This window comes from Zeus faber (assembly GCF_960531495.2).
Source record: "Zeus faber genome assembly, chromosome: 6".
Classification (NCBI taxonomy): domain Eukaryota; kingdom Metazoa; phylum Chordata; class Actinopteri; order Zeiformes; family Zeidae; genus Zeus; species Zeus faber.
In genome coordinates, this window is record NC_137201.1 from 28654164 (window position 1) to 28678703 (window position 24540).

Below are 24540 nucleotides of genomic sequence, written 5' to 3' on the forward strand. Positions count from 1 at the left end.
GTTGTCCTACTATCGTACAAAAAAATCCCGGGGGCATTAAGAGATTTTTTCGGCCATTTTTTAACGGGAGCAATTAAATAACGGGAAAAAAAGTTTTGATGTCATACTCGTTTTTTTTGCCATACCAGATGTTGACATTAAAGTTGCAGGAACTTAGCTGAATAGTTTAGCTTAAGCACTTGTTAACTTTAGAGGGGAACCTTGTTAAAAATGGTTTAACAGTGACTTGTTAATTCCTGAGGCATTTTTTTAATTGCTAAAACCCCAAGATGGCAGATTTTATTTAACTTTTATTTCATTTTAACTCAAATAACATTACTTGCACTGTCCATTGCCACCACATTTTGCCCCAAATTTGCCCTAAGATGTTTCCTGTTTGTTATTGGCTGAAGAACACATTTACGATCGAGGTTCCGAGCGGAGGTTGACTGTTGTGTTGTCGACGTGGTGACACGTTCTTAAGTGACCCTCAACAAACAGGCATTTGCACACAGAGCTGTGTGTGTGTGTGTGTGTGTGTGTGTGTGTGTGTGTGTGTGTGTGTGTGTGTGTGTGTGTGTGTGTGTGTGTGTGTGTGTGTGTGTGTGTGTGTGTGTGTGTGTGTGTGTGCGTGCGTGCGTGCGTGCGTGCGTGTGTGTGTGCGCGTGCGTGCACCTTCTTTGGGAAGATGCTATCTTTCATCCTGGAAGAACACACACACTGCGACAGGTAGAGGCAAAAACCCCCGAGGAGTTAATACCTTCTCAAAACACACACGCATCACATACACATTCTCTCTCTCTCTGTCTCTGTCTCTGTCTCTCTCTCTCGCGCGCACGTGTACACACACATTTGCACTTTGTACATTTCTAAAGGGGATTTAGACATGATACTCGATAATAGGTCGAGATGCTACACAAAAATGAAAACAGATAGACACACACATCTTTCGGACACACATACAAACACACACGCTGACTAGTTCACCTTCTCATTTAAGACAAGCACACACACACACACGTGCACACATGCGCACACATGCACACACACACACACACACACACACACACACACACACACACACATACACTGCCATGTCTCATCTTTCAGTTTCCCTTTCCACGGTGGCTGACCTGTGCTCAGATCAGTGCTTGATGGGGCCCCTGGGAGCCAGGCAGCGCCCAGTTGTTTCAGAGGCAGGCTGGTGTCCTAAAAGTGGCCCGTTTAAAAGCCCTCGACGCCAGAGACGACGCCAGTGAATCAGGGTTTGAGGCTCCAACTGTACGCAGACAAAAACACTCATAAGAGATAACATCTCACAACCATCCAGGCTTTTATACCGCAGACTAATCCACATCAATGTGTCCTATCAGCAGAATATTTGGGCTGGTTAAAGGTAATCTTATGCATCAGAACATCTTGACTGTTTTCGGAGTAGTTCAAGATTAGTAGTTCAAACAGGATCTTACAGCTGTTGCCAGTAAATCAGTGTCTTTCTGATGCGTGGATTGGATCTTGGCTCGTATTTTATAAAAACAAACAAACAAACAAAAAGAAATTCTGCAGAGGCAAAGGTTTACATTCACAACAGGGAAGGTGCAACTTTGCAGTAGTGATGATTCAGGTCTATCACAGTCTATATCACATTGACCATTATAGGCAGATTAATTAATTTCCCACGATGTGAATTAATGCAACAGAAACATCCTTGCCAAAAAAAAGACAAACGACAGAATATGGTGAAAAAACCTTCCTTGGAACCATCTCCTGGTCCCTATCACAGTAACACATATTTTTGTCAAAGTTACTTCATTTTGATGGATTTGTTAAAGCCTTTTCAGGAGTGATCATCAGGAAAATGCTCAAGGTTAATAAAATACAAAATGTGCGCGCGGACTCGTAAACGGCCTGAAACTCAACCTCCCACCACTGTGATCCTCTAACCTTGACCTTCATTTTGAGCCTTTTTTTTTTTTTTTTTTAACAAATAGCTGTGTTTTCCAGAGAGTGAGAGGGTGAGTTTAAATAAAGCAATCAGGGCTAATGATTTAGGACAGGATCCTGCTCTGTAGCGGCGCAGCTGTCGCCTGGCGAATTCCTTCCAGTAAGCGGGATGAGTTAAAGCCACGCCTGGGAAAAGTACAGCGTCAATGTCTTATTGTCCCTTTCAGAATAGATTGAACGTATCCTTCCAACACACAGGGGAGGGGGGACGCCATGGTTTAAAAAAAAAAAAAAAAACGCCGCAGAACAGCACCATGAGTAATATGAGCTCGAGCTGCGTTTCAGAAAATAAAGCTGAAAATAAGAAGCTGTTTTTTTGGGGGGGGGGGGGTGTCACTAACAAGCAAGGGGCGGGACACACAGACACCCTGCAGATACAGTCACACGGTCAAACACACACATTGGGATAGGACTACAGAGCTCTATTCTACCTCTAGGAAGTAGAACTTTGTGTGCGTGTGTGGGTGTGGGTGTGGTTGTGTGTGTGTGTGTGTGTGTGTGTGTCTAATATGTCAAGCCAAGCCCACGTCTCGGTCAATCAAAGTGTTCCCACAAACATGAAAGGACCTTTGTTTCTCACAATCCGTCGTGAAAAGTTGGCATGGTCACAAAGTCAATGTGGGGACACACGCACACGCACACACACACACACACACACACACACACACACACACACACACACACACACACACACGCTTCAATTAAATCGACAGCACAGACGGGGCGAGCTGTGCATTTCTCACGTCAGCGCCGCAGCTCCCCTTGCCAGCGGCGGGGAAACGTCGCGCCGGGCCACCGGAGATCGTCGGGTTTAGCGCGGAGCTCGGCACCTGTTGTGTGAAGATACCGAGCGCTTCGTTCCGTGTTAAGATAAAGCCCCCGGGGTCCAGGGCAGAGGCCGCGCTTCCACGTCTCAAAACCTCCGCCGCCCCCCCCCCACCCCCGCGCTGACATCTGGACGCCGCCACACGGGCAGTATTTTGACGCGTGACGCACAGTCAGGTTTGGATTTCAATTCAAGTTGAATTGAAAACGCTTAGCAATATGAAATATAATGATTGCATGCACAAGGGAGCACGTCAGAGGCTCCCCGTTCCAGGAGAGCGGCGTCTTAAGAGGGCGCACGTTTTGTGCTGGCATCGGTCGGGTCAATTTGTGCACATTGTTTTACTACCGCGTGCACACATTTGCTCTCACGCTTCCTTAATCTCACACACACTTTGAGGTGTTGAAGGCTCGATCGTAAAGACGTTTTGAGACCTGACTCGAGGCCCAGTCGTTCTCTCCCTCGCTCCCTCTGGATCTCACCGTCACCGCTGGCTGCGGCGTTTTACACGTTATAAAATGTTGTGTTGATGCACGATGGATAGAAAGTAGCTACAAGCTAGACACAAATGAAGGCATTTAAATCTTAATACGAGTCATAAAATTTTACTTTCTTCCTATTTGAGAGCAAGTTACAGTCTCCACTCTTGGACGTGCAACCACTAAGCTCTTGTGAGAGCCGACATGAGAGCCTGTGGCTCCATTCCTTCTACCTCACTGGTGAGAGCCACCTTCACTATTTCCTGTAGCCAATTAAATGTTACATCAACGCATAATGAAGACGATTAGCGGTAACCCTCAAGCAATCTTTAAACCAATTCACTAAGTCCATGCTCTTCCTGTTTGAAACCATCTGAGAGCTGTGTTTACTAAGCCATTGTTGGAACCAAATGGTTCCTGATCCTGTTGCTCCACCTCTCTCCTGTTCCTGCTCTCAATACACGAATGATGCATTGTTTTCACAAAGTCAACCAACAGGACGGCAAAGCCCTATAAACAGATCAACAGCGGTTGCACTGGTCACGTCCCAGTGGCCGACAACAAAAGCCTGTGGGTAGATTGGGTTTACATTTATAGATGTGTGGAAATGGTGTAGGTGTGCAACAAGGTGGTGCATGCCCAGCAAGGTCAAGTGGTTGTTTGATAGTCCTGCCTTTCCAAACCATTGTAACCAAGGGCTTAAAATGAATGCTTCAATCTTGCAATAAACGTCTTTCGGCTGGAAAAAAAAACTCAATCGCCAGTGTCAATCGTAATGCGGCTCCTTCCAAGATTCTAGAGTTAGATTCTAGTTAACTGACCCGGGCTGAATGAACGGTCCAAGTGGCCCCAGTTAGAAGTGCTCTGCTCCACAGCTAAAAAACATGAGCGGCGAAAAGTGTTGGAAGAAGATCATTTCTGAATAATATTTGATGGCATTAGGGCCCTTGATACGGTATTTTATTTATTTTTAAAACTAAATTATTTTGGGTTGTGGGTTGGCTGCCATTACTGCATTGGTGGCAGGAGAGCACGCTGAAGTTCGGCCGGGTCTGCTTGGGGAAACAACTGGTGACTTGTCCTCGCTTGTCTGTAATGATGCGTGCATTCCCTGATTCTTTAGTAATCTACTAAAGCCACCAATCTACTCAGCAAGTAGTTTACGCAATGAAGCCAAGAAGGATAACACAACTATGTGTCGATAACATCACAACAACAGTCTGCGTGTATTTTTACCGTTTGCCGCATCTTTATTTATTCGGATGTGAAACACGAATCGTAACCATTTTTCAGTAACACTGGTGAGTTGATGACGAATTTGTCATGATTGTACAATAATAGAACTATTATTAATTTCTCTGGGGACCCCTTTGAACCTCTTGAAGGACCCCTTGTGGTCCCCAGACCCCAGGTCGAGCCAAGGACCACTGAGTTGGATCACAAAATAGTCAGTGTGAGGCCTTCATGCAGATATGCATTGTGGCATACTATGCAGGGTGGGGTGCGGCCTCGTAAAACCCGATCACCACAGGGCCACCTTGGCATAGGGATGACAATATCTTACTATTCCTTTGCCAAGTATAGTATGTAAAAACCCTTGTTACAATCAAGCTCCAAAGAATAGCAGCCAAACGTGGCAAAGGCCCTAGCGTCAAGGAGAGGCAGGTCGAAACAAGCTGACAGAACAAACTCACAGGTTTGCAGCAGCAGGCCTCCAAAACAACAGAGGAACTCTCGTTAATAAATCACTCTAAATTTGAAAAGCTGTGTTGCACTGCTACGTGGGAGCCGCATTATGGGATGCAGGTTTCGCACGGCGTTTAACTGTTACACCCCAACCCCCCCACTGGAACGGAGGGCTCCGGATGCTGGTTCTCTCATCACCCCGCCGGTAAACCTGCCGGCTTCCCGCAGACCCCGCCGAGCGATTGTATTTGCAGCTGCCAGCCGCCGAACGGAGCGGCCACCCGCCCCCCGTGCCTACGCAGAGCAAATAACGGGAGACCATTGCCAAACAATGAATCTCCTCGCTGCACTGACTGAGGTTTCCACTCATTCACAAGACATTTTTCCAAGCGTCCTCACGGGGGAAGGGGGAGGTTGCGTATGAAGGTATGGGGGTATTTTAGCCTCCTGTGGTCCTGTCAAGGGGTTTGGGGTCTGAGTTGGAGTCATTGGGTTGATTTCTCTTGATGACAGCTCCCGGCTATCGGAGGCGCGCGAGTGTGTGTGTGTGTGTGTGTGTGTGTGTGTGTGTGTGTGTGTGTGTGTGCACTTGGTGTGTGTGTTTGTGTGGGCGCATGTGTCCACACACTAGCCAACAGGAAGCGTTTGCAGCACTCCAGATAATGTGCTGCTATCGTCATCAGTAACCAGACTCCAGTTGAGAGTTGGAGGTCAATTAAAGTGCTGCAGTTACAAAAAGGTGCAGCTCGAGGTTTAGTGCCTTGCTGATTTCCATGTACCTCATAAAGGAGGAGAAGGCTGGACACAGACACAGACATCAGACGTCTGTGCAGCTTTTAAACTGATTGCCAGCTTATGTGGTTGAACAGATCGTCCTGTTCTCTAGAAACCGCTGCTGCAAAGACGCCGCCGGCACCCCGTGGGCTCCTTCATTTCTATTTGATATAATAGCTTAATTCAAACACTGAAATGTGGCGGTGCAGCTACGGTAATCCCGTTTCTCACTGCAGATACAGACCTTTAAGTATTGGCAGATGCCTAGCGATCCAAATCCTTTTTTTTTTTTTTTTTAACAAGGTAAACTTGCACTAGTTTTTGGGGGCCCAAGAACTTAGAGGGATCCCCCCGTTTGAGGGGAAATAAGCTTTTTGTTTATCTTACCCTGAATCAGCGCGGAAGGTCAGTACCAATTTCATCCCTGTGTGTCTAGCACCAAAATAGTGACGGGCTGCATGATAACTGTGTTAGCTCAGTGCAAGCTGTGAAATTAGAGAAACACACATTTTCAAAGCTGATTTATTGTTGTTAGCTGTGTCTATTTTAGCTGTGGGGGTTGCCGGGTACAAAGTGTGATGCCTTGCTCCAGAACATTACCATCACTGAACATGGGCGTGCTAACATGTTCCTTCACTCCCACCATAGTGTGGCCCGCTGTCGCTATCTCCGCGCAGGGTCCGTTCAGCTCTGTGATTTATTTATATTAAGTTTATAATTTATAAGTTTATAAAAGCTGCTCTTTAGGACTAACTTGTGAACACAGGTTTAATTTCGCCCCATAAGCCCCAGTCTATCAACTCGATAAGACTGTGAACCCTGCCTGGTCTGAATCCAGGGTGGGATGGAGCCGCTCTGGCGCCCTCGGGCCAGGCATTACTGTATAAACAGCACCAAAGCTGCAAGCGCGAGGTATCTACAGTTACCCAGAATGCATTGTGAGGCGTGTAAGAGAATCTGCCAAAACTGAGGATTATTACAGGCTCATTACACTGTACGAGGCAGACTGGAGCTGTCACTGCTACGATGGTGTGTGTGTGTGTGTGAGTGTGTGTGTGTGTGTGTGTGTGTGTGTGTGTGTGTGTGTGTGTGTGTGTGTGTGTGTGTGTGTGTGTGTGTGTGTGTGTGTGTGTGTGTGTGTGTGTGTGTGTGTGTGTGTGAATGTGTGTGTGTGTGTGTGTGTGTGTGTGTGTGTGTGTGTGTGTGTTTAAGAATGTGCGTGTTTCTTTGTAGGTTGATGTGGATGTATTTTTCCAATATGTTCTTCATGTGGTCTGCGTACCTTCCTGTCTGCAGAGCTGCGTGTATGGTGAGAACAGGACCTCCATCCAGTGCACCACCCCCTCCCTCGCCCGCCTGGCTCTGCAGCCCCCCGTGGTGACTCGCGTGTCCTTCGTCCTGGACGGCTTCAGCACGCCCCAGCGTGACCTGATCTACGTGGAGGACCCCCTGTTCCAGGACCCCAAGCTCACCTCCATAGACAACAAGAGCATCGTGGAGCTCAAGGTGAGAGAGAGAGAGAGAGAAAGAGAGAGAGAGAGTAATATGAAAACTTACATTAAACACAATTTCAAACTCTCTCTCACCCTACATGTTCGGTGATATAGCCCTAAAGTACCAACATGGCCTACACCTGGAGTCTTTTACATTTTTCGACTCCCTCAACCGCGATTGACATTGATGACAGACTTTTTTGGGGGGGGGGTTTTATCGCCAGGAAAAATCTGAGAATTGAAATGGTGTAGGTGCAGTTTATCGTGTTCTGAAACTGGAGCGGAGGGAGGGGGTGGAGGCTCTCCCCTTCTCCGCTCAGAGCTGTCCAGTAACCACTGGTGATGGGGTCTCACTTTCCCTCTCCAGTCCCATACAGAGGCTTTGTGAGGGGCAGGTGCTCAAAAAAAAGATAAAATAAAAGGCACATGGAGCCCCAGCCCCGGTTCTAGACATGTTGCCGCTCTGGGCAAACGGAGCAGCACAGAGCAGGTGCGCCGAGGTTGGAGGTTCATGAGGAATTCATCATGAAAATTTCTTGCCCAGACAATCCGCTACCTCAACACCCATTAATAAAAAAAAAAATATATATATATATATATATATATATATATATATATATATATATATATATATATATATATAAAAAGCGTGCCTGATAAGAAGCGCACTGTGGGGTCCATGGGGCAGCTGCTGACACCCCCCACCTGCCACTCAATATGCAAATCTTGTGACGATAATATAGTAACATATAATATAATCTTGTAAAGAAGGATTTAGATATTATTATATAGTATTTTATTTCCTTAGTTTCTTACTTTTTCTTTTCTTCTTTTTTTTTTTTGTTTCTCCTCCAGACAGAGGTGTGCACGGACTCCCGTGCCTGTGTTTTTATTTGACATCTATTTATTTTCGCTTGTTTCCTCCATGTATGAAACGACATTTTTAAACACAACTGAGTCGAGGGACCGTCCGAGTCTTTACTCCGTGCCGTTCCAAAAAAAACCTGTGCGGCGTCCCCACTGTCGGGACGCACGTCTCCCCGTCGCTCTCTGTTGCTTTGGGACTTAATTTCGTAAAGACTGGATGTTTTTTGTGTAAATACTTTACTTGTAAATATTAAATCCTGCACTTCTGGAATGGGGAGATCGCATTTGCCGCTTTACATTACGTTCTACTCACGCGGAACACCACCGCGCGCATAGGACGATAAAATCGTACATTGGAATCGATTGGAATTTTGCATTTATCGCCCAAGCCTAAGCAACACATTTAATATTTCTCAATTTGAGTGAGGGAACATCTGTGTCTTATTTTGATATATACCTCCTCCCTTTTTGCCCCTGACGTTGCCACTAGTTCTTTCAAGAGATTGCATTGGGTCAAAAACGTACGACTCGGTCTGTCACCCGAGTTCAATGCTTCTTTGCAGTGGAATCCCCTTTAAGGTAAAGTAACTGGTAGTATTAGTGAGAATCGGCTTAATTCGTCACCCCTCGTCATGGTGTGGCGAATGCGGGACGATTCATCAGTTACTCACCACGCCTCCAAAACTGAAGGAGCAGGACGTGAGGTTGTGTGTGGCTTTCAACCGTCCTCCTTTACCAATATTTACTATTTAAACATCCTCCAATCGCACTGTTTGGTCAGTGTGTGTCTGGGTAGAATAGATGGGTGTTTAAATAATTTTCTCTGTGTTTTCAATGAATGGCTCACTCTGTTGAGTTGTTTGTTTGATTGTTTTAGATGCACTGTCATGAACCGCACTAGCAAATATCAGCAAATAGTACACCGACCTAGTACCGTATACCTACCAGACACACGTCAAAACCTCCATGTCCAGCAACATGCATGCATCTATAAGGGCTGCAAATTTCAAGGAATTTCCTTAACGTAGTCAACCTTAACAGACAATCGTCGATGAATTGATAACACACAGTGAAAGCTCACGACGTCACTAGGTGGTGGCGCCGCGGCGTGTGGGGACCTCCGGGACTTTGTGACTTGGCGCCAGGAGCGTTCCTCCTCATTTCATCTCATCTCGTTTCAAAATGGAGAAGTCCGAGGCAAGACTCGCTGAGCTGGTTCGCGTGCACGGCAATGTTTCGCGACCCGACTTGGCGCGATGAAAGAGTTAAATGTTTTGACTCTTTTATGTCACGTACCGGATCAAGTCTGGTGCAGATATGGACAACGAGAAGGGAATAAAATGCTTAAACATCACTAAAATTCATATATATAATAACATCCATTATTTTCCTCCTCCCGTGCCGTTCATAATGTGCCGTTATCCGTATGTACCGTGTTCCATCCGATCGCAGCATTAGCGGTTGAGCAACGATGAACATAGTTTCCTCCTCAGCATGGAGAAGCTCTCGTTCGCTACAAGCAGCCATGTTTGTTGTTGGTCCACTTGTACTACAGTACTGCTTCCTACTCCGCCGGGCTTCTTTCTTCCTCGACTGCCCCCTGTCGTTCCGGTGTCTACTACTACCTCCTGCCGGGGTTTTCTTTAGGTTTTTTTTATTCTCGAAACGCCCTGCGTCCCAAGCACTCCCGTCGCAAGCAATGACAACAGCACCGCAGATTGTTCCGCTCTCATCCGTCAGACAAAATCTCACAGATTAAATTCTGATTGGCAATTAATCGATAGTCCATCCATTGAAATTTTTAACATCCCGAGTGTTTATTCCTGCATGTCTTACTCTTCACACACAGGTTGACCCAAACCGAAGTGCACGCAGGCACGCACGCACACGCACACGCGCGCACACACACACACACACACACACACACACACACACACACACACACACACACACACACACACACACACACACATCACAAAACAAAGGAAACAAATGGGAAGGAAACAATACAGAAAGAAAAACAGGAAGTAGAGTCTGTTTCCCACCCTTCTATCCACTCCATCTCCTCTCTATTCCTCCACTTGTTCTTCCCGTCGCCTCATATTGTTCAGCTGCTTTCCAGATTTTATTGCCCTCTTTCAGTCGGTCTCCCTTGGCGTTTAGTAGCAAAACCCCTTTTTAACCAAACAATGGAAAAAAAATGAATCTTTTGTTCTGCTTTTCTCCCGTACGCTATTTTTTTATTTCTTTTTTTTGGGGTTGACTGCAGCCTGACAGTTAGTGGCAGCTGCTTCCAACGCGTCGCACGGGATCCAGGAGTTGTGGCTTTTTTCTTTTTCTTTTTTTTTTTCTCGGTTTTTCACAGACCTGACCTCGGCTCTGACACTAATCCCCCCTCCCCCAGTACTAACCCCCAACCCACCCTTAACCCCCTCTGCCCCCACTGCCCATCACCTCCGGCCCAAACAAGCCTTCAGTGTTCACCCCACGAGACGGTGCCGACTTCCCAATGCAATAATATCACAATTCTTCGGTGCCAATTCTGCGAGAATTCTGATTATGATTCAATAGAAGTGTATTGCTTCTCCCACACTTTACCATTGGTAACATCATTTTGTCAAAGAACGCACGCATCTTTAGTCACGCCTCCTAAATCAAGCCAATCAGTTTCCATCTTTCATATCTTGCCAACATCTTATATGAACTGATCTAGAAGCAGCTATGAAGCCAAGAAAACAAAAACTACTATAAATACAACTTTGCAAAGAAACACAATCTAAATATCAAAGTCAGCGGAGTAATTTAAAACGAAATGCTAAAAATGGAATTGCAATATTCAAGAGAATGAGTTTTTATGCCTGCTCCTCACAGCCACTCTGAAAGGGGTGCACAAACCACCCCCTGCAGAGGCCACAGCACGAGATTCCTCCAGTGCTACCTGATCTGCCCCCAAATTACTGCTGATTAAAGGGAACATTAGATACAGGGAGATAAGTGAGTCTGGCTGACAGCTCTGCACCAAAATGGCCGCTGGTAAATAAGCCAGACGGCTTGTGTCGGCTTGTGTGTCTGGAAACTCGGCTATAATGATGAGTGCAACAATTTGGTGGACTGTTTGTTTTTTTTTCAGTGTTGTTCACACAGCCAGGAAACAAACTCCACCTACGAAAAATATTGTTTTGGACTGATGAAAAAATATTTTAGAGATGTTGTAAAAAAGCTCCCGGCTAAATCGCATGTATGTCAGATGTATGTTTGTAGAAGTGAACTGTGTGTGTGTGTGTGTGTGTGTGTGTGTGTGTGTGTGTGTGTGTGTGTGTGTGCGTGCGTGTGTGCAAGCAGAGGGCAGAAACAGGTGCAGAGCTCAATCTGTGTCAAATTGGAAAATCCCAAGCTGTCACGCAAGGAATGTGATCATTGCCTTTATTGCCTTCTGCTATGCTCATACAAGTGTGTTTGTGTGTGTGTGTGTGTGTGTGTAAGAGAGAGAGAGAGAGAGAGAGAGAGAGGGAAAGAATTAGAAAGAGAACAAGAAACAGACAGACATGAGAGTGACTTCTTTCGCAAACGTTCACTTTATAACTTTCTTACTCATGCAAACAGTTTGACACACACACACACACACACATGCTGACACATGCACTATTACACGATCACTTATTGACACGTCCACAAACAGACTTGTGCAAATAACCTACAACAAACAATTAACTTACTCACTTACTCACAAAGGTGGTGCCAAGGACAGAACCACCTACGCTTGCACACCTACACAAAAACACACACACACACACTTTTGACACTCTGCTTTTGATACACAACAGCACGGTTGTCACAGCAGGGGTGTGTGTGTGTGTGTGTGTGTGTGTGTGTGTGTGTGTGTGTGTGTGTGTGTGTGTGTGTGTGTGTGTGTGTGTGTGTGTGTGTGTGTGTGTGTGTGTGTGTGTGTTATCGTCTGTGTGTGTGTGGGAGAGATACACTGTAGAGAGAGAAAGAACAGAAGAGAAAGTGTGTGTGTGTGTGAGCGAGAGAGAAAGAGACGGTGTGTGTGTGTGTGTGTGTGTGTGTGTGTGTGTGTGTGTGTGTGTGTGTGTGTGTGTGTGTGTGTGTGTGTGTGTGTGTGTGTAAGTATCCATAAGTGTCCAAGTGTGCGACAGACAGCAAAGCCCAAGGACCATCTTGAGTCTTGTGTGTGTGTGTGTGTGTCCTCAGGGCGACCGGATGGACACGGAGGCCATGAAGTGCCAGGTTCTGACCGTGTCCAACCACAGCTGCGAGAGTCTGAGTTTGGTGGGCGACACGCTGCAGTGCACGGTGCCGAACCTGCTGCGGGGCTACGCTGCGACCAAGCAGCTGCAGGTGGAGGTGAGCGGCGCGCAGGCACATGCAGCACAGTGGAGCAGGGCAGGACACCGACACCCGCTCCCCGAGGAACGGAAGGAAAAATGGTTCCAGTTTAGTTTTCCATTGTTTTCAGACGGACACGCGGTGTCATGTGTCGAACAGGTGCTTGTAATCCAAATATTATCGGCGCTCGTCCTTCTGCGTGGAAATTCACTTTATATCGCTTGACCAGGTTCATGGGAAGAAATACTCGGCAATAAAATGTATAACGTTGCATCCTGTAGCCCAGTAGACTTATGGCATGAAGGCCTCTTTTTAAGATGGAGGGACAAAATATGTCTCTTTATAAATCGTTGTTAAGTGAATAGCAAATAACCAGGTAAAAATACAGTGTTCAAGAAGCATTAACATAATTATAATAATGACCTTGGTCCACGGTGGTAAAACTTTGCAGCGTGTGTCGTTTGTGTTGTTTCTAAACTTCAAAATCGGCTCCACCCCTCAAAAAACACCGGTGCATGTTTTTTTTGTTTTTTTCCATCCACTCTTTCAGGAGTGGCCCCATGAGGGAAGCTGAGCCAGGCGTCCGCCTTGATGCTTCTTTTTGGCTTCTCTGCACTCGTGCTTCTTACCTACGTTCACCCTTTTGGCGTCACTGTATATATGTTTTTTTAAACCGAGGCACAAACAGTCGTGCTTTGCTTTTGGCCCCGCGAGAATAACACCCCCGAACCAGGCCAAATAGAAATGGTTCCAAGGTCGTTGTTTTGTTCTCAAAATAGCTTGTGGAAGTAGATGTGCTGGGATGTCAGTTTAGTTTAGTTTTAGCAATGCACGCGCCCCGTGCAGTATAGTGAAGGTTGAAAAAGTCCATAAAGGACGTTAGGAACGTGGTGGAATGAGAAGAAACGGCCCTGTACAGTATTTCTGGTGAACAACAGGATTTTGGACAATTAAATTAGGCTTTTCCGACATTATTAAGTTTGTAAGATTTCAAATTCGGCAAGGGAAACATCAAAGGTCCAATCTCGCGTTTCACCCAGTCGAACAAATGGTAAAGCATCCATAATAAGCTCCTCTCTCTGCACATAAACCCAGACAGCGGGGATGCGTTATTTGAGCACAAACCAGCCTCTTATCGTTTCAGTAGCTCATAACGCCGGGCGCAAACTTCCTAAATGGGGCGAGGGAAATGTCAGGCCTTCCTATAAGCTCTGCAGCAGCGGCTAATATCAGGATGCAGAGTTTGAGACGTCTCCAGCTTGTTTTTTGTTTTTTTTTAAGATTTTATCGCCGGGCGCCTCCCGTCTGAGGCAGACCAGACGCTATCGGCCTCATCTGTGTCGAACTGGCCTTCGGGGGAGCCGTTATCACTGCGGAGGGTCGGGCAATATCCCCTGCTTATCAAATATCACAATGAGACGGACGGACGGACACACACTCATAAGCTCACACATGCGTGCACACAAATGCCAACACGCGTACGTACACCGAGGAAGAATTACCACCAACCTAATAAGTGTAAATACACACACACACACAACATGTGGTGATGATGATGTCAGTGATTGTTATTGTTCTTGCTGATGCTGTTGTTATATATATATATAAATATCTTGTTGTATATAGAGTACACATTTCTGTATCGTACACATTTTGATTATTTAAAAAAGAAACGTTGTGCCTTGAAGCAGCCTTTGGAGTTTGCCCTTTTTATAATTTCATTGCTTCGCCCTTACGTCCGTCTATGACTGCGTGTGACAAATTCAGGGTCTCGAACCTCGGAATCCTCGAAATTCGATTAATTGGCAATCGATGCCGCGTGCACGACGTCCCTGACCCGCGCTGTCTGTGTGGCGTCCGCCTCCTCCCCCAGTGGCGTCAGGCGGACAGCGTGAGGACCCTGGGCGTCCTGAAGCTGGCCCAGGAGCAGGACTTCACCGGGCTGATCGTCACCTCCGTCTGCTTCGGCGTCCTGCTGCTGCTGCTGCTGGGGAGTCTGCTGCTGTGGAGGAAGAACAAGCGCATTGAGGGTGAGACGGACGGATGGACGGGTGGAGGGACGGATGGATGAACAGAGAGAATGCTGGTCTCGCCTGCCTATAGTGGATTGTGGATAATGGGTGCACTGGTGGAGCGCTCTGGCCTTTTTCGAAGCATTTATCTCCCTCTCTTCTCTCTCATATTCTCCCTTTTTCATCCGCCCTTTTACTCTCTCTCTCTCTCTCTCTCTCTCTCTCTCTCTCTCTCTCTCATTTTTTCTGCTCCATCTTTCATTTTTCTATTATATTCCACTCCTTAACTCTCTCTCCGTCGCTTCCTTCCCCATATCTCCTTCTCCCACGCCAACCCTTTCCCCTGTATTCCTCTACCCCCTTCCTCACCTGTTTTTCTCCTCTCTCGCTTCTTTCTCTCCCTCTCTTTTTTATGTTCATATATTCATCTCTTCCTCCTTCTTCCCTTCTTTTCCACTCATTTCTATCTGTGTGCTTCCCTCCTCTCTGTCTCTCTCCCTCTCCCTCTCTCTCTCTCTCTCTCTCATTTTTTCCCTCCATCTCTCTCCTGGCCTTCTAATATTCTGCTCCTTATCTCTCTCTCTCTCTCTCTCTGTCTCTATCTCTATCTCTCTATCACTTCCTCCGCCCCCACCTCTCTCAATTTGCTCCATCTTTCTCTGCACCCTCTTGCGTTCCACTCCTTATCTCTCTCTCTCTCTCTCTCTCTCTCTCTCTCTCTCTCTCTCTCTCTCTCCCCCTCAACCTCTCCCCCATCCACCCCTCTCTGTAGATCTGTCTGAGGTGTGGTATGATGGTCGGGCCCACATCCAGCACCTGGACAGGCTGGCTAACGCCCGGAGCGTCAGCCCCTCCAACGAGCTGGTTTCCCACGAGTCGGTGGACTATCGAGCCACCCTGCTGGAGGGTACGTCCACAGGCACTACCCTCTCTCTTTCTCTCTCTCTCTCTCTCCCTCTCTCTCTCTCTCTCTCTCGGTGTCTCTCTCTCTCTCTGTCTCTCGGTGTCTCTCTCTCTCTCTCTCTCCCTTGTCTTTCTCATGAAAAATTACAATAATATAAAATTTGTTTCTTGATTTTTTTTATTTATTTTTTTCACTTTAAAAGTCAAATTCAATTTATAATTTTGAAATGTAAAATAATAGTAATGATAATAATTAAAACATTTAAATCGATTTTTTTTTTTCACTCACCAAATAATGATATAAAAACATTTTTCAATAATTAATTTGATTATTATGATTATCAAACGGAGTTATGGTTTGATAAGCCTGTATTCTACGGAGTGCACAGTGAAGAAGGCCCAGTTGCATTCTAACATGTGTGTCAGATGTATATTTATTAGGATACTGTACAGTATGAGTATGAAATAGAGAGAAGAATGCCCTTGACCTTATGCTATTTTTTGATACTTTGCATTCCCTACCAAGACGTTCAACACACACCTTCATTAAGTGTTGAACGTCTCCAGACCTCTTCTGTTTTTCCAGCAAAAGTTTTCATTCAACTTCAATAGATTTATGACAAAAGCCACAAAATTGACATTTATTATTTTGATACTTTCCCTCTATCCTTTTCTCCATTTTTCTCTTTGTTGACCCTCTCACTCTCCCTCTCTCACCCTCCCTCTCTCTCTCTCGCCCTCTCTCTCTCTCTCTCTCACCCTCTCTCCCTCTCTCTCTCTCTCTCTTTCACCCTCTCACCCTCATTCTCTCTCTCTCTCGCTCTCTGTCCCGCTCCCTCTCTCCCTCTCTCCCTCCATCCCTCTCTCCCTCTCTCTCTCTCCCTCTCTCGCTCTCTCTCCCTCTCTCGCCTGCTTCTACCTCTGAGCTGACTGCTTTGCCTTAAACTCCAGCGTTACATGTGTTGCACTAACATTAAAGCCATAAAGGTGGTATCGGTTGGATTTGGGGTTTATCTGCTCGTGGATGCCACACACCCGACTATTATCTACAGTAGTAGTCTGTGCCGGCGGTTTTGATTTTAAATGCACACGGTGTGGTCCACACTCTTCTTCCGAAAAGAAAAGCCTGGTTGGGGCCTGGGTTATTTACCCCAGCCAGCCTACCAATACAACCTTCAAAGTTACCTGCCGTGGAGGCTGCCAATCGCGTGCGCTCAGGACTGAGTTGGTGGGATTTGGAGACGGATGATGGTGCGTTGATAACCTGACGCCTCCAGATCCACGCGGACGGGGTTTGCTGATCAGCTGATGCAGGATCCGTGCTTCTCTTTGTCCCCGAGAGGTGGCATAGAGTTTAATTACTGACAAAGATGGAAGACGGCACTACGTGGCGGCCCACTGCTCCTAGATACTCGATACCAGGATGGGTGAACGCAGAGAACCAACTTCCCCACCGAGGGATTTATAAAGTATACAAAGCATTTATCAGTATCTGCACACAAACTACAAAGTAGGAAATGCCAAAGTTGTTCTTTCCATAAAGAATGAACTCGAGGGACAGACTTTACAAGAACACAAGTCTGTCCTTTCTTTTTCTAGTAAGTCAGCCACGTGTCAATGTAACACACACACACACACACAGACACACACTCCTCCCACCACCTCCACCACCCTTCTCTTTGTAGCCTTTCTTCTCTGATCCTGTAACATGCTCCCCTTCTGTAACACTCTCCAACCTCTGACCTTTGACCCTTAAATCTCTCCCTCCCGCCCCCTACAGACCAGGGCACCGAGAGGCCAGAGGCGTGCAGGGGCCCACCGCCCATCTACGGGGCCAACGGCGAGCTGCTGTCCCCGAGGCTGGGGGCCCTTGGGGCCCTGGGTGCCGGGATGGGGATGGGGGTGGACGGGGAGCTGGTGTCCCCCCTGCTAATGGCCCCGGTCCACATCGACCCGTCCTGCCTCCACCCGGACCTGCTGACGGAGGTGCAGCACGTGGTGATCGCCAGAGAGAAGCTTCTCCTCCACCTCAACCAGGTCATCGGCCGAGGTCAGCAGCTTCCACCTCCCTACCCGAGCTCCTTCTCTCAAAATAGACACTTTCCACTAAAGGAACATTCATGTAATAGAATCTATCTGGAGTCATTTATCTAAATAATACTGTCATTTCGTCAATGATACATTTCACATTTTTGTTCATTCATTTATGGTTTTCACACATTATAAAATGTGTCCAGTTTTTATTATTACATTTGGCAACCGTCACCGTCAATGCTGAGCCTCACAATGTGGTTTCATTTTAATGTCTCACAGGGGAACCTACTTTACTTACATTGCATTACTTATTATGATTACTATTTTCTACCTTGTTTTCTGAGGGGCTAAATTAGCAGCCAATCAAATATAAGTGCTCTTATATCAATTGAAAAAAAAAAAAAACGATACACGATAGTTAGCCCTGGTCCTCCCAGCCCAGGGCCCTTGGAACCTGACTAACTTTAACCCCCAAAAGAAATGCAAGAAATTCTTCCAGCGGCTAGCGCCAAATTGCAGTAATGGCCGCATAATGTGCACAGTAATAAACCCTGTAATGATGCTTTTGTAAAACTATACAACAGCTCGTTTCCCACTCGCTGGACTTAATTGCCCACATTATCGAGCCGCAGGTTTGACATGCAGACATGAAAGCCGGCCAACCGCGAGCAGTTTAAAAATTTTCGCTCACAGGCCCGGATCAAATTCAGCGAGCAGCCCCCCAGATGAAAGGCCCCCCAGAGCCACAAAGCCACGACGGGGCGGAGCGGGGCGCGGGGCGGGGCGGGGCAGGGGGTCTTAGCCACCAAAAGACCCCCACTACCCCGCATCTGAGGAAGGGGAGTCTGAATTCGAGGCAGGATTTTTAAGAGCGGCGCTGGATGATTTGTTCCCAGCTTGTAATCTCAGCGTCCATTGTCGGGGTGCGGTAATCCGAAACCCTCGGCCATCTGTAAAGACGTGATAGCAGAACGTCTCACCCATTTAATCCCAACCCCCCTCCTCCTCCTCTTGTTAAGTCCTCCGGGGCAAGTACGCAAGACTTTACGAGAAGATATAACCTCATAAAAAAAAAAAGGCACAATAACTCAGGGGGGTGGTGGCATATTCGCTTGCTTGGTGCTAATAATGAATAAATGTTGGTATCGGGTTCGTTGTGGTGGGAGGCTTAGTGCGAGAGTGAGAGGAAACCTAAGTGACTTATCTCACCGTTGTCTGGGTCTAAATTACAGCAGAAACTGTACAAAGGTGTCAGATGCACGCGATAATAAACTTGTCAGTCAGTACGATTGCAAATCAAAACGTCTTAAAAAAAAAACAACACCTTTGTTTTGGCCTTTAGTCCCTTTTATGCATTTAGAAATACGATTGTAAATGCGTATGAGTGTAAATAAATGTGTGTAATAATGTGAAAAAAATGTAATATATGTATATGTTTTGCTGCTAAGATTTCTCTGGTTTGTTTTTGCTTTACTAACCTACAACAGTTCCCTTTAAAGTGGCAGTAATCCTTTCTGGAGAGGGAGTGGGATCCTGAGAAAAGCCCTTCACTAGGTCATGATGTGATTTCTACAATCTGACTAACATCACTGGTGTGTGTGTGTGTGTGTGTGTGTGTGTGTGTGTGTGTGTGTGTGTGTGTGTGTGTGTGTGTGTGTGTGTGTGTGTGTGTGTGTGTGTGTGTGTGTGCGTGTGTGTGTCGGTGTTACCTTCAGGTCATTTCGGGTGTGTGTTCCACGGGACCCTGCTGGAGCCGGACGGTGAGAAGCAGCACTGCGCTGTCAAGTCCCTTAACCGTAAGTGGAAAAGGCTTTACCTCATAGAGTGTGTATGTATGTATGTTCCCAAAGTCACCCAGATGACAAATATGAAGAACTGTGGCACTGCACTAACGTAGATGTGGATAGGCGGTGTGTGTCCACTCGGTGTGCGTTTATAGATAACTGCTCATGACGAACATTACCTTATAACACAAAATGCTCCTCGTCCATTTTATCGTCACATAATATGATGCGTGGACGGACGCTTGGTGCCGCAGTTTCACGTGTTTTACGCCCAACGCATTCACTATTGTTAAGTAGCGGTCTGTTATGGCGTCGGTTTGGCTTTGTAGATAGTATTCAATAACCAATGTAATGTAAGTGTGAAGGTATTATTTACTCAATATAAATTCACTTTCCCAGTTGGCTATTGAAAAGTCACATGAAAGCATTTCTGCCATTAATTATGGTAAATATTACTTCATATCATTAGGTCAGGTTTTCGATTTGCAATATATTTTCTATAAGAGAAAGCGGCCACAGAGAAGGAATAAATCAAGATTTATTCATTATCATGGGTCCAAACTAATTCCCATTCAGCGTTGACTATTCCACCCCACGCCCTCCTACGTCATTTTAAATCTCCCAGCTTCTGTGTGATCTCAGATCGCTTTTCATCTCGTCCCTGGGCTCTCTGTCCTCGGCGGACTCAAGCGATGATGATGATGATGATGATGATGATGGATGAGCATCCCGCAGCGCGGATGCCATCAGGATCCTCCCTAATCTTGTAACCTGTCACTCTGAGCTCAGAGATTAATGCCTTAGAGGTAGATGAGAGAGGAGGAGAGCCCAGCTCTGTATCACCCTGACCACACCCCTCCTCCCCCGAACACCCCACTGGAACCACCGTCGGGCCACTGAGATTTGAGCCTCTTTATTGGGTTTAGCAATTTCCCAAGACGTCTTATGATTATCATAGCTTTTACACTCTACCCTTGTTTATTCAGATTTGTATTCACATTTAACTGATGGTTGCATTCGCTGTGGCCTACAGCGGGTTTAAATGTTGAATAGACATCTCCGATTGCTAATACAACAATGTGGCCAGGATGCTCCTTTCGGCGACGAAGCGTAAAAGACGAGGAAGAAAAGCCCATAAATCATAATTCTCTACCCCAACTTTTCGTAACTGGATATGCTGCGGGGAAAATCTCTCGCTTTCTGTGTTTGTGTCTGGGTTCTGGGTTGGGACCCCGGTGGGATCAGCAGAGGTTTCCTTCAGGTCTGAGGAGCCTCAGCTTCTAACCAGATTACAGCCGTCTCGACGGGGCTACAGCACCGTGACACTAGATGCTGTGATGTGATTGGCTAATGGGAATGTGGTGTAGGGTCAGGTGGGGAGGGGTCATAGCTGACAGTCTTGACCATGGGCGAAGGTAGAATGACCTTCCCAAACCCAGACAGGACACTCTCGGAACCTCCCGCCTGTGTCTGAGAGGCTTGTTTGCTTGATCACTTTCATCGACCTTCTCAGGTCCCGGTTCTCCTAATACTCTCTTTTGCCCTTCTCTCCTCCTCCTTTCCTTTGGTCTCTTTGGTCTCTTTGGCAATGGTCTTGGTCTTTAACCAATCCATCTCTGGCATTGCAGGCATCACAGACCTGGAGGAGGTGTCCCAGTTCCTGAAGGAGGGGATCATCATGAAGGACTTCAGCCACCCCAACGTGCTGTCGCTGCTGGGCATCTGCCTGCCGCCGGAGGGCTCCCCGCTGGTGGTCCTGCCCTACATGAAGCACGGAGACCTGCGCAACTTCATACGCGACGAAGGACACGTAAGGACGCACCGCGCAGCATGGTCGAAGACACGCCCATAAAAGACATGCACACACAGGAACAGGAATCTAGAGATGATCGCGTGGCCGCCGTTGGTGCTTAAGGTCCGTGTTTGTTTCAGAACCCGACGGTGAAGGACCTGATGGGCTTCGGGCTCCAGGTGGCCCGCGGCATGGAGTACCTGGCCAGCAAGAAGTTTGTCCACCGAGACCTGGCCGCCAGGAACTGCATGTGAGTGGGAGGGGAAGGGGTGAGGCGGGATGCGTGAGGATAAAATTGTACAGCTGAGTGAATGTAAATAAGTCGACGTATTATACAATCAACATCATGACTATGAAGGGTAGAATACATTAGTACAATATATAGATAAGTGTCTCGGGGTTGTCGTCCGTCTTGGGATTGAGGGAAATGTATTGTTCTTGACCGTGTGAATATGCACGTTCATTGTAGTTTAAGGTTGCTGTCTTTTTGGGGTTAATACTAATAAGTTAGGTTGTTGGGGTGCGTCAAGCGAAAATAGTTTTTTGAGGTGAGATGGAGGTGTTGCCGTGGGGTCTCCTGACCGGTGCCTCCGTGTCCTCGGTCTCGCAGGTTGGATGAGAGCTACACGGTGAAGGTGGCCGACTTCGGCCTGGCCCGGGACGTCTACGACAAGGAATACTACAGCATTCACAACAAGAGCGGCGTCAAGCTACCGGTCAAGTGGATGGCGCTGGAGAGTCTGCAGACACACAAGTTCACCTCCAAGTCCGACGTGGTGAGGGCTGAGGCGCATGTAGGCCGAGATGTAAAGAGGAATACGCTCAGAGCCACAAACATACACACACCGTGTACAAGTGAAAAGGCAAACGCACACAGGATCTTCAGGATGGTCAGGCAAAAGTGCGTGCAATTGAGAAATGGACTTTCCTACGTCCTCATGGAATAATCTGTGGACAGTTTGGGTCAATAGCCTTTAAAAGAAGACATCTGTCACAGGCTTCTTCAGACAGACAGGAGCTGCCAGGTGACAATGTGCCAGACGTTGACATCTGGGGTTGTGCAGAATCAAACTTGGACGAGGTTGCAAACCGTCCTCCGCTCGGGAAACAGTCCCGAAAAAATCTGCCAAGGCAATGCCGGATGCCGCTAAAATGTTTTCCACTTCTATTAAGATCGTATAATCACCTGGCAGCGTACGTCTCGTACACACCTGTGGCGTTGAGGTCGCTAACGTAACAAATTTGCATAACTGGCATAGTATGTGCCCATCATCAAGTTAAATGAAACTGATGATGTCATATCCTGCTCATAATTTTTTATCAAATTCCTGAGCACATCACACGACATAGAATGAAAGATCATAACGAATAAATAACCGGTGAAGAAGGTGGAAAAATCCTTTGTTAAAACCAAAATATTTGGAAATTGCAATTGCTGTACATTATGAATAGGATATTTAATAGGTTATCAGTTTTTATTATGATGAGATGAGTAGTTTACGTTGTTACCTCTGATTAAGGCTGTAGCGTTAACCACTATTTGAAGTTGTATTTACCTGAATGCTACTCGAGCCCGTTTTAACGCCCAGTCTTCCTCCCGTGCGCCCAGTGGTCGTTCGGGGTTCTGCTGTGGGAGCTGATGACACGAGGCGCTCCGCCCTATTCTGACGTGAACTCCTTCGACATCACCATCTACCTGATGCAGGGGAGGAGGCTGCTGCAGCCCGAGTTCTGCCCCGACACGCTGTAAGCACGCACACACGCACACGCACATGCGCGCCGGTATATATACGGTGTACGTGCAATCAAAAATCTCACCGCACGGTTAGCCGTCGCAGCCAGGAAACAGGGCCGTCGTTCGGCGCTCACATCTCTGTGCATGTGTGCGCACGTCCTCCCAGACACGTCCACAATCAAGCCGAAACAGAAACTGTGACGGCAGAATGTTTCGCTTCCACATGCTTGCGTGCGCGAACACACACACACAGACGCAGACGCACACACACACACGCACACACACATGCAGACGCACAGACACACACGAACACGCTTTGACCCGTCCTTCACCTTGTAGCGCAGAGTCATGGCTGAGTGCATTTGCTTGGTATGAAAGACAGACCAATAGAGAGCCTTTGTTAAAGGTGCCCTTACACACACACACACACACACGCACACAGACACAGACTATGTGAGCAGAGTGGGAAGCGTACTGTATACTCTGGCGCTCCTTGCCTCGGCTCCTCTCCTGACCTGACCTTTTTCTGATTTTGTATAGATAAATGCATTGAAATGCTGGACCCCACATGCGTACACAGGCGGACTTCCAACAATCTTTCATCTTTCCTCCTCCGTGCCTACGAGGGCGCGCTGAAAGACATTTCACACGACGTCGCCCAATCTTTTGTAATTTGACGATGGCACTTTGATGACTTGATGATTCCAGTTTCAAGTTTCCACTGCGATATGAACTCCCGCTGGATGGCAACGTTGTTCACTCAGAACCATGTTTTTTGCTGCCGAGTGGTGTTGTGTGATGGCGACACCGGTGCACTTCCGTACAACATGCTTGGGAAGGAGCCGCCTCTTCCCCCCACGTACCTTCCGTCCGACTAAAGAGCCCTCACGGTCCCACCAGGCAGCAGCACGGCAATAAATGTAAAATAAACTCCTCACTCAAGCGTGAGATGAACACTCCTGTCCCTGCTGCCCCCTCTGGCGCACCCTCTGTTACCGACATCAGGAGGGTGTGTGTGTGTGTGTGTGTGTGTGTGTGTGTGTGTGTGTGTGTGCGTGTGCGTGTGCGGGGTCCACTTACACCAGAGGAGAGTCAGGGGGAGCGTGGAGGGGCAGGGGGGGAGACGTGGTGGGTTCAGGAGGTTTTTTTGGGAACAGGTGCCACTGTTTGTAGTCGGATACTTTCAGGTGGAGGAGTCAGCTCGTGCTGGATTTATTTTACCTTCATTTTCAGTGGCCTAGGTAATATGTTTTTAAAATCCTCCAGCTGACATTAAGATCGTTTTTTTTAATTTATTTGCTGGCACTGGAACCTTTTTTTTAGAGGGAGGGGGAGAGCGAGAGGCATAGGGGGGGGGGAGAAAGAGAGGCATGGTGGGGGGGGGTCATAGAGGGACAGAGGGAGAAAGGAGGAGAGAGTGAGAGAGAAGGAGAGGGAGGGAGGCATGGAGAGAGCGAGAGGGAGAGAGCGAGGCGGGCGGGCGGGCGGCCAGGGGAAGATAACTCTTCCTCTCAAAAGACAGATCGGTCGACGGAGCCAAGAAGTGAGAGCCGCACAAGTGTCAACAGACATAAATAAGAGACAATCTTTCACGTCGTTCACGTCCACGCTGAGCTCCAAATCCCCGGCAAAGAGCGGACGAGCGGCTCCCCGTCCAGACTCACATTTCGCAGACCTGGATCTGGACACCGAGCTCGTGGAGTTTGCCAAGTGGGACGCCCTGACGGATGTGCCGTGAGCCGCACGACCCCCAGCCCTGTTGACGTGGCAAAAACATCCTAGGGGTGACGCGGAGCTGCTGCCCCTGCCGTGACTCACCGATCCG

The 24540-nt window shown here is 47.3% G+C and overlaps 1 protein-coding gene across 1 annotated transcript in view; it reads left to right on the plus strand.

The window, feature by feature from the left end:
- met (MET proto-oncogene, receptor tyrosine kinase) overlaps positions 1-24540 on the plus strand; it is a gene marked incomplete at its 3' end in the record, with an annotated part of 62340 nt that overhangs the window by 36980 nt on the left and 820 nt on the right. Inside the window, exons 11-20 of the mRNA XM_080002918.1 lie at positions 7045-7254; positions 12321-12473; positions 14329-14485; positions 15240-15374; positions 17151-17420; positions 19120-19200; positions 20817-20998; positions 21121-21230; positions 21591-21756; positions 22590-22726. Coding sequence (XP_079859044.1) covers positions 7045-7254; positions 12321-12473; positions 14329-14485; positions 15240-15374; positions 17151-17420; positions 19120-19200; positions 20817-20998; positions 21121-21230; positions 21591-21756; positions 22590-22726 — 1601 coding nt within the window. The remainder of the gene's footprint in view (positions 1-7044; positions 7255-12320; positions 12474-14328; positions 14486-15239; positions 15375-17150; positions 17421-19119; positions 19201-20816; positions 20999-21120; positions 21231-21590; positions 21757-22589; positions 22727-24540) is intronic.